This window comes from Meleagris gallopavo, chromosome Z, assembly GCF_000146605.3.
Source record: "Meleagris gallopavo isolate NT-WF06-2002-E0010 breed Aviagen turkey brand Nicholas breeding stock chromosome Z, Turkey_5.1, whole genome shotgun sequence".
NCBI lineage: Eukaryota > Metazoa > Chordata > Aves > Galliformes > Phasianidae > Meleagris > Meleagris gallopavo.
In genome coordinates, this window is record NC_015041.2 from 55,549,703 (window position 1) to 55,571,112 (window position 21,410).

The 21,410-nt window shown below is 35.6% G+C and overlaps 1 protein-coding gene across 1 annotated transcript in view; it reads left to right on the forward strand.

The window, feature by feature from the left end:
• Positions 1–21,410, forward strand: part of EDIL3 (EGF like repeats and discoidin domains 3) — a 224,372-nt gene that overhangs the window by 48,943 nt on the left and 154,019 nt on the right. The window contains exon 3 of the mRNA XM_031557441.1: positions 17,283–17,312. Coding sequence (XP_031413301.1) covers positions 17,283–17,312 — 30 coding nt within the window. The remainder of the gene's footprint in view (positions 1–17,282; positions 17,313–21,410) is intronic.

The following is a 21,410-nucleotide window of genomic DNA, read 5'->3' on the forward strand; positions in this document are numbered from 1 at the left end:
GTGGCCCTGCCTGTGGCAGGGGGGTTGGAGATTCATGATCCTTGAGATCCCTTCCAACACAGGCCATTCTGTGATTCTGTGATTCTGTGTGTTTGTAAAACTAGCATGTAGAAACATTTACTGACAGTGATCTGGTCTCTCATTTGAAATGCAGTCTGTAAGCAAGTATGGCTTCAGTATTTAAGGCTAAAGTAGTTTATTATTAACAACAATTAATATGTTTTATTAAAAATGTAAGGCATTGCAAAACAATGATGGCAATCCCTAAAGAAGTGAGATGTAGTGTGGCAAAAACCATGAACAGCAAGAAAACTGTGACCAAGATAGTATCTCTTTCTCCTTTATTTGTGCTGGATAGTTGTAGGAGAGGTCCCATGCAGTCATGGGAAGAGGGTGTTGATAAAGGAAGCAGGCAAAGGGAAAGCTCCACAGTGGAAGGTGTGGAGAATGGGATTGACAAATCAGACAATTCTCAGGCATTAGGATATGTAAAAGAATCTTTCATAATAGTGTTTCTTAACTGTGTTCTATATGGGTTCACCAGGAAGAAGGGATTTGCACATGCTAAGCTGTGTTATTTTAAAAGTTTACTCTGCCTGCTCTTTGCAGTTGCTCATAAAGGATTAAAGCTGGAAGGAAAACAGAGTGTACTAGCTACTGATCTCATCTTGTGACAGTGTGGCACATTGTCCTGTTGCCTGAGAAATGACAAGAGGGCTACACAGCCTGTAAGGTTACACTGGGTAAGCTGAAGATGTTACCTTCAAAATTGTTCTGTTGCAATATCCAAATGAAGCTTTCTGCTTAGCATTTTTCTGTGTGGGTTTTCCCAACTCAGACTATTCTTTGGTTTGAGGGCTCTAAAATGTCGTGAGGAATCACATGCTTTGGCAGAATGTCAGATAAACAAAAAGATGTAGGGCTTCCAAAAACTGGAACATGCAGTAAATGGCAGGTAGCAAGTAAGATCGTAACTGCAAAAAATGTAATATGTGATTAGAATTGTACCAGAACAGGAGAACATTGGTATGTTCAGTTCTTCTCCAACATTATAGTAACATGCATTTATTAAAATGTATTTATTTATTAGATTATCCAAAACCTACAGTTAATAAGGTTTTGGCAGAAGTGAAAAGCTTAGTTCCAAGATGTTTGCTTAGTTTCCAAGAAGTTCCAAGAAGTTATGAAGAAAATGTATTCTCATAACAACTTACACTAGGTGTACAAATCGGTACACCTAGTATATTGGTAATTTGGAGGTCCTCAGTAGAAGATACTTGTTTAAGCATTAAGAATGTTTGAAAAGTTTTCTTGCTGATCAATAACAGAATCACAAAATCCAGCACACCCCGTTTTCTGATATATATAAAAACACTGTGTGTTTAGTTCTGTAAATAAAAATCCTATTCTCATGGTATCGGTCCTTCTAGTGCATTAACCAGATTTCTTCTGTTGAATAATATAAACATCTATGCTAACATCTAGAAATAACACAAATTCGGAATATGTCACAATAGATTTCAATATGTCATTAAGCAGAAGAAATTCCTGAAGGTGCCTTCTTGGCTTTTTCCATGTCAAGTGAGGAGAAGCAATGCTGAGAAATAAGAAGACATCCCAACATGTACAAATGTAATCTTGTTGAAAGAGAGTGAGGGATTATGTCTTGATTCAAAATTCTTTGAATCTGTATTCAAAGATGGAAAGTGAAAATTCTTCTCAATTTTTAATTGAGTTATATTCTTCATTTTCAATAGTCTAATGAGACCAGAATTTAGTCTTTTAAGATTAATTTTTGCAGATAGGAAAATTGCATTTGATGTGTCATTTGATATGCTCAAAAATATGACTGGCCTTTATTTTATAAGAAAAACAATAATGGCCATAAAAAGAAAATATTTAATTTAAGCTTCTGCTTTTTCTGGCATGAAATAAGAAACATCTGCAGGACTCATTAGCTCATAGCTGAACAATAGATTAGCCTAAGTCAGCAACAAACATAAGCAGTAGATTAACTTTGTCCTCGCTGACAGTGTCATTGAGATCTGTCTTAGTTATATTGAAACAGCAGACCCTGACCAATGTAGCATAAACAAAGTAACTAAACATGTCAATCAGAATCCAAATTATGGATATTTCCAAAACATCAGTATGTTCCATCACTTGCCCTCTCAGGGTAGAAGAAGGGGCTTGACTATTTCAAAATAATCAGTAATCCAGCATTAAATAATATTGTTTCAAGTACCGCAGCTGAATATATGAATACCCAAACACCGTGAAATAAAAAGTTTCCTAAAATAAGGAATGTGAACAATAAATTGGCAGGCTGTGAGTCTTGATACAGTTTGGGATTGGAATGTGTTAGGCATTTATTTTATACGACTTTCATTTCAATGCAGAAAGAATTAAATTATACTTCCTCTGGTCCTGCTGAAGTCAAAGCAGTAGCAATAGTTATGGAGACAGATCCAAACATTTTTTGGGAAAATAAATCCTAAAATTACAATAACATGGTTAATCAGGATTGTGTTATATGGCATATTTTTGTATATAGTTTTGTTTGCCACTACATTTAATTTCATACTCTTTATAACAAGCAGTATTGTATCCATTTGTCTTGTGAGCACTATTCGTTCAAAAATGATCCACAGTAGCTTCACTGTTCTTCTTGACTTGGCAGCCCTAAATGACAGCTCTTTTTGCTGCCGACCATTTGCCTTTGTTTGCAAATGACTGCATCAGTTCTGTGGAGCTGACTGTCCCATGAGGCATGTGAATTTACTTCATGGCTTTGTCCTGCAAAAGAAGAAAGCCACGTTTTCTGTGATGAATTCACTTATCTTGGTGGAGCAGTTCTCCCTGGAACCTAAGAAGCATACTCAATGCATACCTGAAGAGCAGAGATCTGGAGGGTGACTTATCCAGTGTAATGTATCTGTACCTTTATACACTCTTGACTGCTGAATCTGGATAAGAAAGGGCCAATTTAGCTTTATAAACACAGATTTGTTTTTATGTTGTTACCCAGCATGTGGTACGTGAAACACAGTGGCAGCAATCTGTCTGGTGAGAATAGGAGCAGAAATGAGAATGTGATTAATAGAAAACCAGAGTGTAGTGCAGGGAAACATAATGGCAATGGCCTACCTGGTGAGAACAAAGTGATGAAAAGAGTGTGATTAAAAAGAGCAAGAACAGCCTGGCAAAACAGTACAAGAGAAGGGGAGGGAACTGATTCCAATAGTTCAAGTGAAACTAGGAAACATTATTAAGTCTTGCTGATTAGTAAGTGGCACATGTAATTTGTAGAAGTATGTAATTTGTAGGACTATATAATTACAATCTTTTCAGTACCAGATTTGTTTTCTGTATCTAAATGCTTATACACACTGATCAGGTGCTTCCCTATTTTGTGTCTATCACCTGAGAAACAGAAATCCCTAAGTCTGATTTCTGATTGATTCTAGTGCTTCTAGTTCTGGTACCACTTCTGAGGTGTTCATTTACTCTTTCTTTGGTATTTTCGTAACTTTGCTGAAATTTAGATATAAAAACTGGTAACTTAATCCAGATCAGTTTTAACAGTGTTACAAGAAGAAGCAAATTAACGTTCCGTATTCCTCTATGTCCGGGAACCCCTTTTATTGTAATACTCCTAATATTAAAACCAAATGGGTGAGATGACAGAGAAGGAGCTGTCTGACAAGCAGCAAAAATCATTTTTAGAAACTTTGGGTAAATATAGATTGCTAATCAAAAAGCTGTGGAGCAAGTATGGACACTGATTTCGAATTCAGTCACACAACATAATCTTTGACATGAAGGCCACTGAATGTTGCAAACTACATAGGCTTGTGCAGAGTGAAAGATCAACAGTGATCTGTGTGAAAGAAGGAGAGTGTATGTGACTTTGTGCATTTGAACAAAGCGCACGGCTGTGTGATTCAGTGTGATGAACACCCACAGAGAAGCTGAACATAGAAATAGAGCTTCCTATTAATTTTTTCAGTACTAATACTGGAAGGATGAGTAATATGAAACCTTATAATATTTTGAAATTGTAGAATCATTTAGGTTGTAAAAGATCCTTGAGGTCAAGTCCAACAATCAGCTTGACGCTACCACTAAACTGTGTCCCTTACAGTGCCACATCCAAACATCTCTTAAATAGCTCCAGGGAGGGCTACTCCACCATCACCCTGGGCAGCCCGTTCCAATGTCTAATGATCCTTTCTGTGAAGCAATCAATTCTGATACCCAATCGGTAGCTTTCCTGCTGCAACTTGGGGGCATTTCCTTATGTTCTGTCTCACCCCTCACCTGAGAAATGAGGCCAACACTTTTATTGCTGCAACCTCCTTTCAGATAGTTGTAGAGAGGGATGAGGCATCCCTCAAATTCTTTCAAATTAAACAGTCCCAATTCCATTTGCTGCTCATCATATGTCTTGTTTCCTAATGCTGTCAACAGCTTTGTCGCTCTTCTTTGGACAAGCAACTCAAAATTCTTGTAGTGAGTGACTGGATTTCACTGGATTAAACTCCATTCACAGCAATCCTTTGAGCCCAGCCAACCAACCAGATTTTTCCCATTGAACAGCACATCTGTGCAAGCCATAAATTTCTCCAAGATAATGCAGGGAGAAACACTGTCAGATACCATATATAACAACCCTTCCCTTATCCACTAAGCAGGCCATCTTATCATAGAAGGAGTCTGAGTTACAACAGAAATACTTGAGAATTGGCTAGTGGCTTAGTGTCAGGGATAAAACAAGGGATATGTTTTTACTCCAAACTGTAGTAATTAAAAATATAATAGTATTGACAATTACTAAATCTTCTAGCATGCTTCAAAAACAGTGGATGAACAGTGATAAGTTCTAGATTGTCAAAGACCATCTTTAACACATTTTTGAAAGATGGATACTTTGTTAACATATTGACAGGCAGAGCTGACATTATGACAGCAGTATTCTTACTGAAAAAAATAAAGGAAAAAGTAGCCTCTGATAATGCCAGAAGGTGCTGACAACCTGTATATTTAATTTTATTGCAAAGCAGCAGCAGACAGCAAGCTCATTCTTGCAGTGGCCAAGGCAGACCATGGGGAACGTGTGACCTGAGAGACTTACAAGCGCCTCATTCAATCTCCTGCTTGTTGTAGGAGAGCTGGAAGAACTTTGGTACTTGCACAGCCTAGAGATTTAGTGTCACTTGCATCAGAGGAAGGAAACAAATCCCCAAGCTATATCTGTGATGCAGACAATTTGTGAAAATGATTCATGGATAATAATAATTGAAGATATCCACATATAGAAAAAAAGAAACATGGAAGTTCATATTAAGTTAAAAAAAAAGACCCTAATTTATTTGCATGATTTTTATTTGGAGATTTTTAGAAAAGTAATTTGTACTTTTAATTAAAAAAAAAAGAACAGTATTCATGTCACTAAGTAGTGCAGAAAAAAACAGTTCAAAAAACAGACAAGTAACCCTTTAAAATCTTAAAGGTGACTAAGAAAGAAAGACAGAAAGGCTTGTAGAAGATGTAGGAGAGAAGACATGAGCACAAATCTTTTTGTTGCGCTTGATTTCAGTTTACTGGTTTCATTTTTATTAATAATAACAATTCACTGTTAAGTTCTTTCCTCCTTAATGTTATTAGGAAACAGCAGCTGCCATTCGTTAGTTTGTGCAATGTTTCTAAGTCTAGAAATTGAATGATGTCAACTGGTCACTTTTAAACAAGGTATAAGTAGAAAAAGGGAAAAAAAAGCTCATTAAATTGGGTTATTTCCTCCACTGAGGATCACAGAAGATTGTCAGTATTAAAAGAAGCAAACAAAAACAAAAAAAACAACCTTCAACTACAGACATTCCCCAAACTTCAGAGGTTGTGCATGGCATGAAGGCTCAAGGTTTTTGCAGTATAGCATGTTTTGGAAAACAGCTAGAGTTTCATTACATTCTTATTCACTGAAGTATGCTTTTGTCATGGGAAAATTGGAAGCAGAATTTGTAAGATTGCTTTCTGCTGGGAAACCTTGACTAAATTAAGGAGAAATTATCCTTCTGCCATAAGACTGCATTTTGCATTGCATAGTCTAAACTCCAGCGTTTTGGTGGGGTTTGTATCTGTGTTATATGGGTCCGAATTGGCCCTTGGTGAGTCAGAGGCTATTTAAAAATTTCTCAAGCTGGAAGACAGTGCAGTAAAAGAAGCACAGGCAGTGGAAGGTAATATAAATGTGTATTTGATTGATTTATTTCAGGTCACCAGGAGACAATAAATTCAGTCACTCACTTTTACATTTATAAAGTGGATCTCACGTAAAGACCTTTGTGTGGTAAAAGAATCAATAGGATGATATGTAAGTGAAGGAAATTCAGTCAAATATTGGCTGTTTTGCTTTAAGCATTGAATACAGATAGCAATCAGACATTTTGCTTTGTCAGCTTACAGTAAGAGAGCATGTATGTATACATATGCATGTGTCTGTGTCTATCTTTTTAAAAACATGCATATATTTAAAACTATATATATATATCTATATAAATCTATCTATCTATCTATATATAGTGCATGCTATTTTGTCCTTTTCATGCAGAGTCATGGCTAAAACTTGCTAGTTTAAGGCATTAAATATTTATGAAGTGGAAGAATTTGCTCAACTGATGAATATTTCATCACTACATTTTTTATTTCTATTTTTTGAATATATCTTATAGTTAGTCATAATAATCTTTGATGCAGAAACTCCTTGCAGAGTGTTGTAGATAATAATTAACACTGACTTTAAAATACATGATTTAATTTAAAATCTAATATTCTAATGAATTCTCTTAAGGGAATTATTTTCTGTTCAATTAAGTCATCAGAAGATTCCCAATGAGAAAAATATATTGGAGGATAAAAAAACAAAGCAGTTTGACAACATATTTTGGGATTACTTGTTGTCTGTTACTTAAATCAGTGGAGTTCTTTAAAATTACTTTGTTATTAGATACTGGAATTAGATAATCTTTTGTATTTATGTTAATGATGTTGTAATAATGTTAAGCAATTGAAAATGCAGTAAAACTACATCTGCGCTGGATGCATTTTGCTTGTCCATCTTTAAATCTGAACTTTCTTACATGCATATAAACTGGAAAATGCCATGGGGTCTGTGCAAATTATTCATGAATGTGAGTTAACTTCAGAAGAAATTTCTGACTTTAAAAACCAACAAGTATATCTTTGACCTAAAAATTAATAGAAACAAAGTTGAACCTAAAAACTTGAGAAAATATTCACGAAAAGATATTAATGAAGTTCATTTTCATTTCTGTGAGTCAGTGAGTACTGGTGTCTAACTTTGAAGTTAATAAAAAACAACAACATTCAAAGTCTTTTAAATTAAAATACATTTTTTCCTTTGCCTTTCAAAGGAGCTGAAAATAAAACGAGGTATTTTGCTAAAAGCATGAGATTTTAAACTGACCAGCACAAAACATAAACAATTTTTCACCTGAACTATTTATTTTCCCATAGGGTGAGTGGAAAACATGCAACAGAAGATTGTTCTTTAGTTTCTGTCCTGAAGAAAGCAATTCATGTTAGGGAAGACAGAGCAATTTTTTTCTCTGATATGCACTTCTACATAAAATAAAAATGAACTACATTCCAGCCAAGGCTATCTCAGTAGTTTCTCAAAGTTAAGAATGTAAATATCACCAGAAACATATAATTAAATCATTTAAATGAACATTTAAAACATGTAAAGGAACATTAGATATGAAGGTTAGGAAGAATATGGAAGCAATAGGGATTTTTCCATCACTGTTTTTGTAATTGGTCTTTTTAATGTAATGTAATTTAAATTCTAATAATGATAAAATGGTGTTCTACATGTCATAAAATATACGTTAGATAGCAATGTAAAACAATGTGAGGAGTTTGAAAGGTAGCAAATACAGGGAAAAAAAGATTGAGCTATGGAAGTATAGTTTCTTCGCTCCCATTGCACAGCCCTTCTGCTAACTGTACTTCAAATACATTGTGATTCATAGAATCACAGAATTAGGAGGCTTAAAGGAAATTCTGGGTCAATCTGGCCCAACCTCTACTCAAGAAGGGCCACCTAGAACAGGGTATGTAGGCCCACTTCCAGGAGGTTTTTGAATATCTCAAGGAAGACGACTTAGCAGCCTCTCTCATCCCTTAAGAAGAATGCAAAAGTAAATGTCCCGTGTCTGGAACCCAGAATGATGAGCATGTTAAGAGCCCAAGTAAGAGATAATAGAGGATCAGAGATAAGGTTATTGGTCACAGTCAGAGGCTGAGAGCACCGTATGGCTTCATCTGTACACCCATGTGCTGAGAAGCAAAGATCAAAACATCAGTTTGCATTATTCTGACCTAAACAAATCAAGTAAAACACATTTTGCAGTATCTCAAGTGCTGAAGGGAACATACTGTATGAGTTATAATCTTGCTTTTGTGATGGGCTGCAATGGCAGTCGTTCTCATGTGCTACAGTGATGTGCAGTGAAGTGAGTGTGTAGCAGTGGTGTTTGGCTCCACCAAACATCATTTCAAATGTGGCAGAGCAATGAGAGGCTTTGCTATTTGTTTAAAACATGGAAGAAGGGAAAACCAAAAGGGATGAAGGACAGATTTTTAACATGTTTCACCAGAGCATAACTGCTCTTATTTCTTACAGAGGAAGGTGTTGGTTAGGATTGCTTTTGAGTTGCAGCCATTGGAGAGGTGCTGTGTCCTCTGAAAATCCCGCTTCTGGTAGAAAGTGCTTGGAAAAATAATAAATCTACTGTGAGGAACATAAGCAAAAATAGGGGAGAGATGGTTTCAGAAAGTCTACATACTCCGAATGAAAAAAAAAGTCTTGAAAAAACACAGTTCAAAATCAATAGGCTTGACTCCTATGCTAATGAAAATTGAAAGGCATGGAGAAGAGCTGGGGTGCTGACTGACAGCTGCTGTGAAAATGCTTCCTACTGGGGTGAAGTCAGAGAAACTGATAAACATTTGACTTCTAGTTGCTTTATTCATCTAAGATAAAAGAAAAATCAATGTAACTGTCTTCATTTATTCACATGAAAAAGAAGTCTTGAGAAGTCTTTTTCTTTTCCTGAAATATTAAGACTAGTAATTATGTAGTTTAAATATATAGATACAAATTAAGAGAAATGCATAATTTCTTAGAAGAGTAATGAAATATTATCCCAACATATTTTTATACTTCATATCACCATGTTCTCTCTTGACCTGTCTTACATTGTGTATCAAAGCTACTTTAGTGCCAGCAACAGAGGAAAAGCAGTAAATTTTAATCTTAGTTTAAATATGTTTCTCCTCTGCCATTTCTGCATGTTGTGCTTAGTAAAGCCAGTCTAGAAAAAAATAATTTGTAAAAGTGCTCCCAGCTTACCTGTATTTTAAGGCAGAACAACTGTTCAGGTTTAGTATGGTATCAGATGACAATTTTAGATATACTGCTACTTTGGTGGTTCAGAGTTACCATTTTTAGCATAGCCGTAAGATGACAACTTCTTTGAAATCTAGAGGAGAACGATGTTTTATTAAAGCCAGACATTATTAACATTCCACGTCTTAGTGTGTGCACCCTCGAGTTTGAAGATGACACAAAAGCTGAGTGGTTCAGTTTACATACTGGAGGGAAGAGATGTCATCCGGAGAGACCTTGACTGGCTGGAGATGAACTTCTGAATTTCAGAAGGGCCAACAGCAAGGTTCTTCAGCTGATCAGGGCAAAGAGCACAAACACATTGACAGTAAGTGGACTGAGTGCAGTCCTGAGGGGAAGAACTTAAGGGTTCTAGTGAACAGAAAGTTTAACATGACCCAGAAGTATGCACTTGCACACACCATTTGTGAGAAAACCTCGCTGTTCTTCCTTGCACAGACTGCCAACAATTTCCCAGCTCTAAGTATTCTCAAAAGCAGACCAAACTGCCCTCTTAGATCAGTGCCTGTTGTTCACTCAACACAACAGTTTTTGCAACCCATAATGGGAAGGAATGGTTAATCTGCTACCCTGGCACCTTTGCTTTTGAGCTTTTAATATGGTGGTTGTTGTTTTTTTTTCTTTCTTTTTTCCTTTTTACTTTTTCATAGAAGGAGAATATCTATAAAATAAGAGCCAATGTCATCACTCTTATTACATTTTATAATTATGCAGTATTACAATTATAATTTTCAAAAATTCTCCAATGACATAAAAATTATCCATCAAACTTCCTTTAGAACAAACAAAACAACCAAGGAAGAAGCTTGAATTGAGTGTCTGAAAAGTGAAAACATGAAATTGTTTGGTTTGGAAAGTGAAAATTTCTGTGTGTAATTATGAAGTCATCATTTATAAGTTTCAGCTTTCAAAAGTGTAACATATGCCAAGAGGTAGATACTTTACCGCAACTGTATTTTATATCCTTTTCAGAAATCAATAAATGTCATTAAAATCAGAAGCTTGATTTATGCTCTTAGTGAGCTATTCGAGTACACTTGGTTTTGTACATAAAAGCACTAGGATATTTTCTAGTTACTTTCTGTACTCCTTTGAAACATGCACATCTTATTGAAATAGTGCATATGGCAATGTGTGTTTGTGTGTGTATGTAAAATTGTGTGTGATATTTCAAGCCATGACAGACTACTACTGGTTTCAGAATTACAGCTTTAAGTACGGTTGTGCCTTTGGCAGTATTTGAAACCTTGGCAGAGCTGCAACTAATTAAGAAGTGACTAACTGTTTTAAAAACAAATCTTTTTATTCTGCTTTCCTTTAGCAGAGCATCCTGCCAGATACTTGGCTCTGCATTCATCAGTGGGCACTGAATTGACTTTCTTGGTCTACTAAGTTGAAAATGTAAGGACAGGAAACACCAAAATCATTGTCTAATACTGACTGTCTTACGAAAAAAATACATAATTCATTCTGCAAAAATTCAAAAAATATTTTGAAACATGTATTTTTTAAACAAAAGCACTTCTCTTGGTATTTTCTATTCTTTTGAAGACGTTAATATTCCACGTTTTGATAATATCTTAAATTTTGATAAGATACCCATTTTTTTTAGACATTTATTTCTTGAAACAAAATAATGAAAGAATAGGGATGTTTTTAGTAGATGTTTAGTTTTAGTAGATGTTTAGTAGATTTAGTAGTTCTTAGTAGATGTAAAACTATGAAGAGTGAAGATTTACTTTATTAAATAGCACAGGCATTTAATAGGAACAGGGATTCCTAATGAATTGGTTTTGATTAACATCCGTTATCCAGTCATAGTTTAGTCAGTTTGTAGTGGATGATCACTTACATGCACTAGTGAGTTTCCTGGTGTCTTCCTTCTTGATTTTTTTTTTTTAGACCAGCTGCAAACACACCTTAGCCAACTGAATGCAGAAGGAGGCACTGCCATTCCCGAGGGCCTATGATTGCCAAAGGATGTACAGTCATTCCAATACTACATTTACTAGACAGAAAAAGAGCATACAGTGAAAGAACAAACCCAACCTTGCTGTAAAACTGTTTCATGAAATCTCTTACACTAACAGATGTATCTTTGACTGTCATAAATGGTGTGTTTTCCAGATTTACTGCCAACCATATTTTAAACTAGAATATATAACTGGAGTCTCATATTTAGCAGAGAAGAAGAAGAAAGGTGTCCTACTTTTAAACTAAAAGAGGATGCAAAACAGTCTGATATAGGTATGGTAATGAATGCTGCACATTTCATTGATAATGCTCAGTACTGCTGAGTGTAAGATAGCAATAACAACCCCAACTATCACATCATTAGTTCGCGTTTCTGAATGACATGTGAAAGAAAGAGGAGCAAGTGCAGGTAGGGAATTATATAATCATAGAACTGGGTTTGGGTTGGAAGGGGCCTTTGAGATAATCTATTTCCAACCCCACTGTTGTAGGCAGGGACACCTCGCTCTTGACCAGGTTGTTCACGGCTCCATCCAGCCTGGCCTTGAACACCTGCAGGGGTGTGGCATCCACAGCTTTGCTGGGTAACCTGTTCCAGTATCTCACCACCCTCACAGTGAAGAATTTCGTCTTAATGTCTAGTCTAAATCCACCCTCTTCCAGTTTAAAGCCTTTTTCCCTTGTCCTGTTGCTACATGCTCTTATAAAAAGTCCCTCCCTAGCTTTCCTATAAGCCCCTCTTCAGATAAAACCAGCAAAACTTGAAAATTGGTCTTACCAATTACCTGGTCCAGCTTCAGTACAGCATCATCACAAGGTTTGTGTGCTTGTTGTCAGTGCTATAAACATTGCTCTCAGTTGTAGGAGGCTCACTAATTTTTGTTTCAAGCAGTGCCATGAATGGATGTAAATGCAGATAGACAAATACATCTTGGAAAAATTCTGTTTTCCTTAGGGTTTTCTCCTCCATTTTAATAACTTGGGATGACAGTTATCTTGTAGATATTATATAGAGTTGTAGACAGTATCTTCTGGATAGTGGCAATATCATTGATCTTTGTAGTTCCCTGTGGAGGGAGGTGCTGGGCTTTGCTCCAGGGAACCGATGACAGGCTGGGAGTAAGACAGAGTTGCCAGGGAACAATCAAACTGGGAACTGGGAAACATTTCTGTTCCATGAAAGTGGTCAGACCAGGGAACAGACTTAGAGAGTGGTGGATGCCCCATGCCTGTCAGCGTTCAAGGGATATTGGGATAGTGCCCTCAACAACGTTTCAACTTTTTTCTATTTCTACACCTTGTATTTCTTAATCCTAGCCAATCCCATCCCATCCCATCCCATCCCATCCCATCCCATCCCATCCCATCCCATCCCATCCCATCTTCTATCTCTTGTTGCAGTAACTCCCAGCTGAGTTGGTTTAGTTGCTTGGCATGCCATTTGCAGATTAAACCTGACTGGATGGTACAGAGTGAGACTGTGGTTGGGTGCAGTGCGGACTTTGGTGGAAATACAGCATCTTCCAGCTCTTCACTTAAAGATGGGTTGCCACATCTGTTGTGGCAGTAATGCCTGCAGTACTGAAGAAAATTGAGCCTGTTTATGGAAAAATGACCTGGAGTTTGAGAATTAGAAAATGAGTGAAGAGTCAGACTGCATATGTGTATACTTTTAGTGAAATATCTGCATCACTAAAATCACAGTCTTAATGTCTGATTCAGTCAGACATATTAGATTGCAGTGCCTTGCATACCAGACATTTAATGCTGAGTGGAATATTGATGAAGTTTCATTCAGAAAATGTTGTTTACTCACAGATTCTGCAATTCATAGGTGGTTTATTTGTACCATTTTACAGAGCTGTTGCATAACTTTTTCTATAGAGATACTATCATATATCTAAATCTATTGCTTTATATATGATTCATAAATTTTACACATTAAAGGTGGACATACTTTACACTGGACAAGCTTTAATGTAAACACAAAACTAATTTATAATGTAATACAGTACACTGTTATACTGATTCTGCCTCCTTCAGCTTTCCTGTGCTTAAAGACATTTTCCAAACTTGTCAAGCTTTCTACCACTGCATCAGAAATAATCTGAAATCTGACATAGTTACTCAGGAACTATATAAACAATCTCTTCAGTCACCTATATGTTGGAGTGTCTGTATCCTTACATGTGCTTTCCAAATCTCCCTGTGTCTTGTTTTCATTCCCCACTAATATCATGCAGTAATATTTGCCTCTGAGAAAAACAGAACTGAGGTTTCCCAAATGTGCATGGGATTTTCTCCAAATTAAAAGCTAATGTTAGTGCTGCTTTTTTATCTTCAATGCATTAAAAGGAGAAGAAAACATTTTTAAAAACACTTTAAAGCTGCAGGATGCTTTATCATAGGATCATGTACTACTGTTGTCATCACTATGGCAGCTGTTTGGGAAAGTCTTTGTCAAATACTCAGCTTCTCTGTGCTAAGAGGGACTAAACTTTTCTGATTGTGATTCTGTGCCCAGCACAGTGAGTAACCAGCTGGCTGGCAAAGTGATTCCAGCTGACTTTATAAGCCACACCTCTGAAATAAGTGAAGAAGTAAATTATGAATAATTACTGTAGAGCTGACTCACTGCATAAACAGTGAGTTCAAAATAACTTCAAGTTTTAAATCACTGATGATGGAAGAAAAAAGGCATTGTGTAGGAAACGTTTGGCTTGGTAATTTAGTGCATTTACTTAACTATCAGAAAGTAGAGTGCTGACATTGCATCTGACATGGTATGGTAATGCAAAAATAGTTTATTATTTGAGTATTCAGTAGATTATTGAAAGTTTTATTTCTTTTTGTTTTTTGTTTTTTGCTTTTTAATGTAGTTTATTAAGCTGTGTGGCATGAAAGAAGTCCTGCCACATGCAGCACTTTTAATTTGATTATAAAGGAAGTGTGCCTGAAGTACAAGCAAATTCATAACTGTATTTTAACATCTGTTTCTTTATTATACATCTTTATTTCCTGTCCAGGGTCAAGAAATACATTACTATCAATTAGAATTAGGTCTTTTGATTTTAACAAGAGCAATTCTGAACTCCTGTTGTCATGTAACTTAGCATGCCATTATGCTACATTTATTAATTTTGATTGCTGACACCTGTTGATTCAGACAGGAAGGGTCTTGGATTTAAATATACTAGTCAATTACAATATATATTAAATAGTTCTAGTCTCACTGAAGATTACAGCATTCTTTCTTAAATAGGTGAAATACATAAAATGCATGTGATCTTCATTTAGGCTTCAGATTTTAAAGACTTTCATTGTCCTGCACTTTTTTTTCTAGGAAAAAAAAAAAAAAAAAGAAACTGCCATGTTATGGTTATTTGTAAGAGAATTCAGCTCCTGGGGAAAAGAAATGAACATAGTTTACTCCTGAAAGACCCTACAACAGCAGTAAGATAGTAAAAAATAATTCAACAAGCAAAGAGGTAACATTGTCTAACTTTCTTGGCTGAATAATTTATTTCAGCTGAGATTCTGCTATCCTATTTTGTTTAGATATGTGCCTAAGTGCAGAGTGATCCCATCAAAACAACCATCAGGATCATAACAGAATCTAGTTTTGAATTGCTAATATTAGTGTTCATCCCAGTAATCAATTCTACAAATAATTCTCAAATAGCATTCTGAAAAACAGTTGTTACTGGACTAAATATTCTTTGTATAATTGAATGTTTTGTTTAACCAGTTTTAATGGAGCATCACTAATGTTTTTTACTATTTTTTACTCAAGCATTAATTCCACTTGCAGATCACGTAGATTTTTGTCATTTGCAGAATTTAATATCTGAGCTTTTACCATGTCTAGTCTTCTTCTCTGCCATTGATAATCTAAGAAGTATTAGCATACTTTATTTAGATTGTAGTTTATTCATTTACTTCTGATTTTTCTCTCAAGATTTAAAAACTCATTTGCTTTTCATGCAGTTAGCTGTCATGTTATTTAACTAATGATGTATCTTACTAGTTTAAAAACAATAGGCTGGTATTTTTCCTCCTTTTATTGTTGTTAAATCTTCTGCTCTTCCAAACACATTTTACTTAAGTAAGTGTATAATAAAAATAATGTCATTGTAAAATTTAAAAGCTTAGTGTGATCGTTTGTCTATATACACCTGATAGTTGATTAGTCTAGCTTCAAAGTAGACATCTAAACATCAAATTAGGAGTAACAAAAGAGTTACAAAAGAGTTACAAAACAGAAAAGAGAAGAGGTTAACCAGTTAAGCACCATGCTTAGGCCTCTTCGAGTTACATGCTTTGCAAAGCACTGAGTTGTAGCCTACTTATGTATTTGAACACTAATTTGTAGAAATAAAAACCATCTATTTACCTCAGGAAACTTTAGTCTGAGACAGCATAGTTGGCTGGCGCAACAGACTGTAATTCATTATTTTCTATCAATTGGATTTGACAGCCCCTAGGACACCATGCTATTTTGCAATTAGCAATAACTGTTGTATCCAGTGTCAATGCAACATACAATTGCTTACAGAACATTTTACTAAATTAGCCAAGATTGGTTGGTGTCAAACTCAGTTGGTGTCTGGTGATGAGCTACTCACTGTCACAGGGTCTCTTATGTCTGATGAAATTTCACTACAGATTTTTTGTCTTAACATAACACATGGAGTAATATTGAAGGCAAAGAAGTCTATTTAAAAAGAACGGTACTGATCTTTGAGAAAATGTTTGAAATCTTCATCTGTGCCATATGCAAGCTCTGAGGCCATCCATCAGTATGCCAGGGTGCTTCTACAGTTGTAGGAACTTTGTCCTCACAATCTGCTAGGAAATGAGTAAGCTGGCAGAAAAGAGGGTTTCTTTGGAATGTTTGTATGGAACTGATTCTACAATAAATCAAACAGAAGCTGCTTACATTTAAACTGATGACAGAAGAGAGTGTTTAAAAGAGACAAAATGTGATAGGGTAGATTTGTTTAGTATCTTAAGAGAGTCTATATCACATTTATAGGGATATAGACTCTCAGGCCTCATGGTGCTTTTAGAGATGAGAAATGTTTGACTGTTGCTTTCTCTGTCATTGAAAACTTCTCAAGACTGTGAGAAGACTGTTTTTATGATGCTTGTGTATATAAAACATACTGACTGCAAGAAGAGGAGGAACTAAGTCACTGGTGTACTTCTAAAATACACTTTTACTGTGAATATGTCTTTTATTTGAATATGTGTAGTAGATAGTCAGTAGTTCACAGGTTCTTTCTGGTGGTAGTTTAAGGCAATTTGATGGTTACCTGTCACAAAAAGGGAAAAGTTCTGCAAGATGCATGTTAGTGCTTGTCTCAGACGACAAACAGACTGGAGAATCAAATGAGCACTCCATCATTCTGTAAGAAAAAACAAACAAGCAAAATTAAAAAATTTCTCAACTATAATTTCAAGGTCACTGTACCATTACTGGATACATATGCGTTAGATGATGGAGAGATGCAAAAAAAAATGTTTCTGTGTCATCTAGCAGTCTTTGTTAGCTAACCAAAACACTGATCCCACAGCCATGTTTTAGAAGTCTTCACTTTTAGAACTACACCATTTTTAACGTCAACTTCACTCAGGTTATCAAACTACATGAACAGTTTTCATAGTGTTATATTGTTGATATAGTAAGGAAAAGTAAATAATATAACAACTAGCACAATTTGGATTTCTTCATCTCTCTTTTTTTTTTTCTCTCTCCCTCCCTTCTCTTCCTCCCACCAACCCTGCCCCATCCCCACTCTCCCCATTTGCACAGCCTCCATTGAAGAGGAACCAACTTCAGCAGGTATGAGTATTTTATCATTACATATACATCAAGGTGACCATTACTTAAGAGCTGCCTTTTAAAATATACATATATATATTAACCAGCCTTATGTTATACATAACATGTGTTTAATATCCTTATTAGTGTCATTTTCTTTTCTTTTGTGTCTCTTTCTTCTTGGCCATATTTTCTTCAATTCAGAGTCACTGGAAGATAAAATTTGGTGAACATTTTTTCCAGTAGTAGTTCAAAATCTTCCCTGTCACTTGTTCCTTCCTTAGTAATTCTGAGCTTCTGTATGGACCTTAAGACAACAGACAAGGTCAGAAGTGATCAGAAGTTCAAAAATATCAGTGCTTTTGTTAGTTATTAATTTGGCTTTATACTGGTAAACCTCAGCCAGCTTCATGACTGACAGCACTGCTTGGGAGCAAGGAGTGAAAGCAGGGAAGGGCAGAGGGTGCAGAAGCATACTGCTCAAAATAAACATTTGGCAAACTGTGGCCTGGATAGGTAGCTCAGTGAACTTTTATTTCCATTGACAGACTGCCAAGTAGTGAGAAGAGATAACAACACAGTCATAAAAATTAGTTTAGAAGCACCCCAAGAGATGCAAACACATAGTGCTTATGCTATTCCAGAGATTAACTATTTCTAATTAAATGGCAATCCATTAGCTTGGGAGTATTTAAAGAAAAGAAGACATACCGAAGAAGAATGCTGCTAAACAGATTAACATATTTGAAATGGCATTGGGTTATATAAACTCAGAGAGCTAAAACATCAAATGAATAGGGAGTCACTTTATAGTGGCTTGTTAAAAGAAGTCAAGGTCTCCAGAGTGCCAAAGGCGAAAAGGTAAGAAAAGTGAAGAAAGAAAGGAAGATAGCAATGAAGGATAGAATGCTAACTGTTTACAACACTAACCTACAACTTGGGAGCAATATAAGTAATTAGGATGTGGTGAAGAATAATAAATGAAAGGACTCAGAACAAAGACGAAAGTAAAGTGTGAGATGAGTAGACTAGTTAAGGATAGCACTGAAAAGAGGAAAATCAAAAGGGAACTTTCAATATAAGATAATAGCAGAATAGAAAAAAAGCATGACTGAGATGAGGAAGGCCATGTTGAAACAGAAAGGAAGAGCTTTGGGATGCGTAAGACTTAATTAAACGCATCTGAGAAACTTGTCTTCAAATTTGCATGGAAAATACTTCAATAAAAGAGTCAATTGCAAGAGGAAAAAATACATGGGTGCTCACCTGTCCCTTTTTATTTTAAGTAAGGATGAAAGAAGAGCACCTTGTATTCCCCTCATGGAATGGATTTAAGCATGTACGTTTTGTAGAGAGACATTTGAGGTATATGTGAATGCATTGTCCATGGACTTGTGGCTGTGCATTAATAATCATTCCTATTGCAACCAATGGAGGACCTCGTAAAGACAGACCTTCCTTCACATTTTTAACGCTACTATAGATTTTGGTGACAGCCCATATCCATGAATTGGCCAAACTAATTAGACGCATTAGCTGAAAATGATTTTCAGTAGTTGGACAGAATCCTACAAGTTATGTATTCACATCTTCTGGAATCCCTGCAACTTCGGGTGACACAGCAGAGCTGTGTTTGTATAAAAGCTTGTTTGCTTTTATATTCATTTAAGTGGTTTGTGTGTAACTACTTCTAACTTTTTTTACTGCACCCTGTATCAGTGTTTTGGTTATTTCTCCACCTAATTCTCTGTTCAGTAGAGCTCACACAAAAATTTACAATGAATGAGTTAATATTCCTAAGCATTCTTAATCTTCTTGAATGCACCCATTCTCCGTAAAATTTTTACACAATTGTTATTAAAAATACTTTCACCAAGGCTTTGTAATGTATGTCTAAAACTTAAATAATTTACTTAACTGTGGCTGGTTGAATGAGCTGCACCTAATATTCAGTGATTGTTTGTATTACTATTGTTTTCACTGTTTCAAGGTTTTTTGACATCCAAAAAATGTACCGCAATTATTTGTACAGTAATAGCTATAGTAGTGTAACTTTCTGTATGAAAACTCTTAATAGAAACACTGGTGATCTTTTCGTGTTAGTTATGCCGTGCTGTTAGCAGTAAGAGTGTATGTGTGGGAGCTGCACTGTTACAGCAGCACAGATTGTTATTCCCACACAGACAAATCAAAAGCTGGAAATATACAGATAAACAGTACCGGAATGTTTTTGTTCTCTGAATTGGACAGATGAGCAAATGCCTCTGGCATATATTCTACATGGTAGATTTACAGTGTGAGGCAAAACACATATTTATAAACATTTGTGCAAACAAATTCCAGCTTCTTAGAAATTATGTTACAATGGAGCATGACTAAATACCTGCAAAAACACACTGGCTTAATGTAATAGAAACACTTCTTGTTATTTAATCTGGTTGTAGGACACAGATACTTCACATCATTAGATTCTTCATGAATTATTTTTGAAATAATTAATTTCTTTAGAAAAACTGTGATGAATTTGAAGGTTTTTGTGGGATTTCATTTGACTGGAATTTTCCAAATGCAGAATCATGTTTTTTCCTATTCAGATAAGAATTTCCACTTTAAAAAATCTGACCTTGTGAAAACAATTCTGATCTCTTCTTTGAGAAATAAGCTTTAGGTCTTAAGCTTTTCTTCTAGATACTACCAGAGTATAATCCAAGTGTCTATATTCATGAAATGTCACTAAATAAAATAGGCTATATAAAAGCATAGAAGTTAATTCTTAGAAATTCTGTAAGATAGTAAAAATCATTATCTGCAAAGTTGTACGTATCTTATTTTGAATCAACCTCAGCAAAGCATTTCAGTGCATAGTATCTGAGTAGTCCTTTTAACTGTCAGTGCATAGTAAACCGACTGTCTTTGCAAGGTTCATTTAGGCTCACAAGTTTGCCAGAGCATAAAGCAGCTGTAGCGAAAGTACAACCCAGAGGTGTCAGTGAAATGCGCTATCTTATTCTTAACGAAAACAAAATCAAAAGCAGCCAGCTGCATTAAGAGGAGGCATATAGTTTTATGTGTAGTAATATGCTTGGGAAAATGAAGTTAAACTCATGTTATAAAAATATTACTCATGCAGCTTTTCCTAAGAAAAATTTTATGAGTAAAATGTAATTGTTCTTTAACTGAATAGTATTTATATCTTCAAATTTAATAAGCAATACTTGTTCATCAGATGCTTTTAATTTATAGCTTCTATTGATTTTGTTTTAATATATGACTGGACGACATTGTTTTGAATATAAAAGATTAATGAATTCTTACGTGATTGTTCCAATACAACTTAGTTCTCAGATTGTATTGATTTTTACAAAGCCTCATGCTCTGCTTAAAACAGATATTCCTTCCTTCTGGTAGGAAGGCAGTTATTGTTTGAAAGATGCAGTGGTGCAGTGATGAAAAATAAGTAGAAACTGTAACCAAAGCCCCATCTATCACCTGGAGTCTTCCACTTACGTTTCTGGGGGATGTGTTCATCTTGAAAGGAACATGTGCTTTTATGGGCAGGAAGCAGAGTTTTTGCAGCTACCAGATTTTGTTCTTTTCCCAGAACAGCAGTACACATCATTCAGTTCATAATATGTATCTGAGCACCATGTAATAAATCTCTGAATTCCAGTGCTGATCTGGTATTGTCACAGGGAGGTTAGCAAGCACTTCCATCTGCAAGGCACAGAAGTTTCTCAGAGTTCAGAATCATTGGAAGTACCTTAGAACTGCTGCCTAAACACTCTGTGATAAAAGTCTGTGTTAAACTATAGCAGTTGCAGGAATGGAAAGATGAAAAGATTAATTAGAGGGTAGCACATAACGTATTACTAGTTTTCCAAAACATGCCTTTACTTGGCAACTCTGCCCACAGCAGAGGGTTGGAGCTAGATGGTCTTTATGGCCCCTTTCAACCCAAGCCATTCTATAATTCTGTAATTCTGTGATTCATAAAAAAACAAGCTGTAGGATAAATTGCAACTCATAAACTGCTTTTATGAAAATTATAAACTTTGTAGGAACATTTTATGATCACTATAAGCTTTTAATGGAACAGTGATTGGAATCAGGGCTAGATTT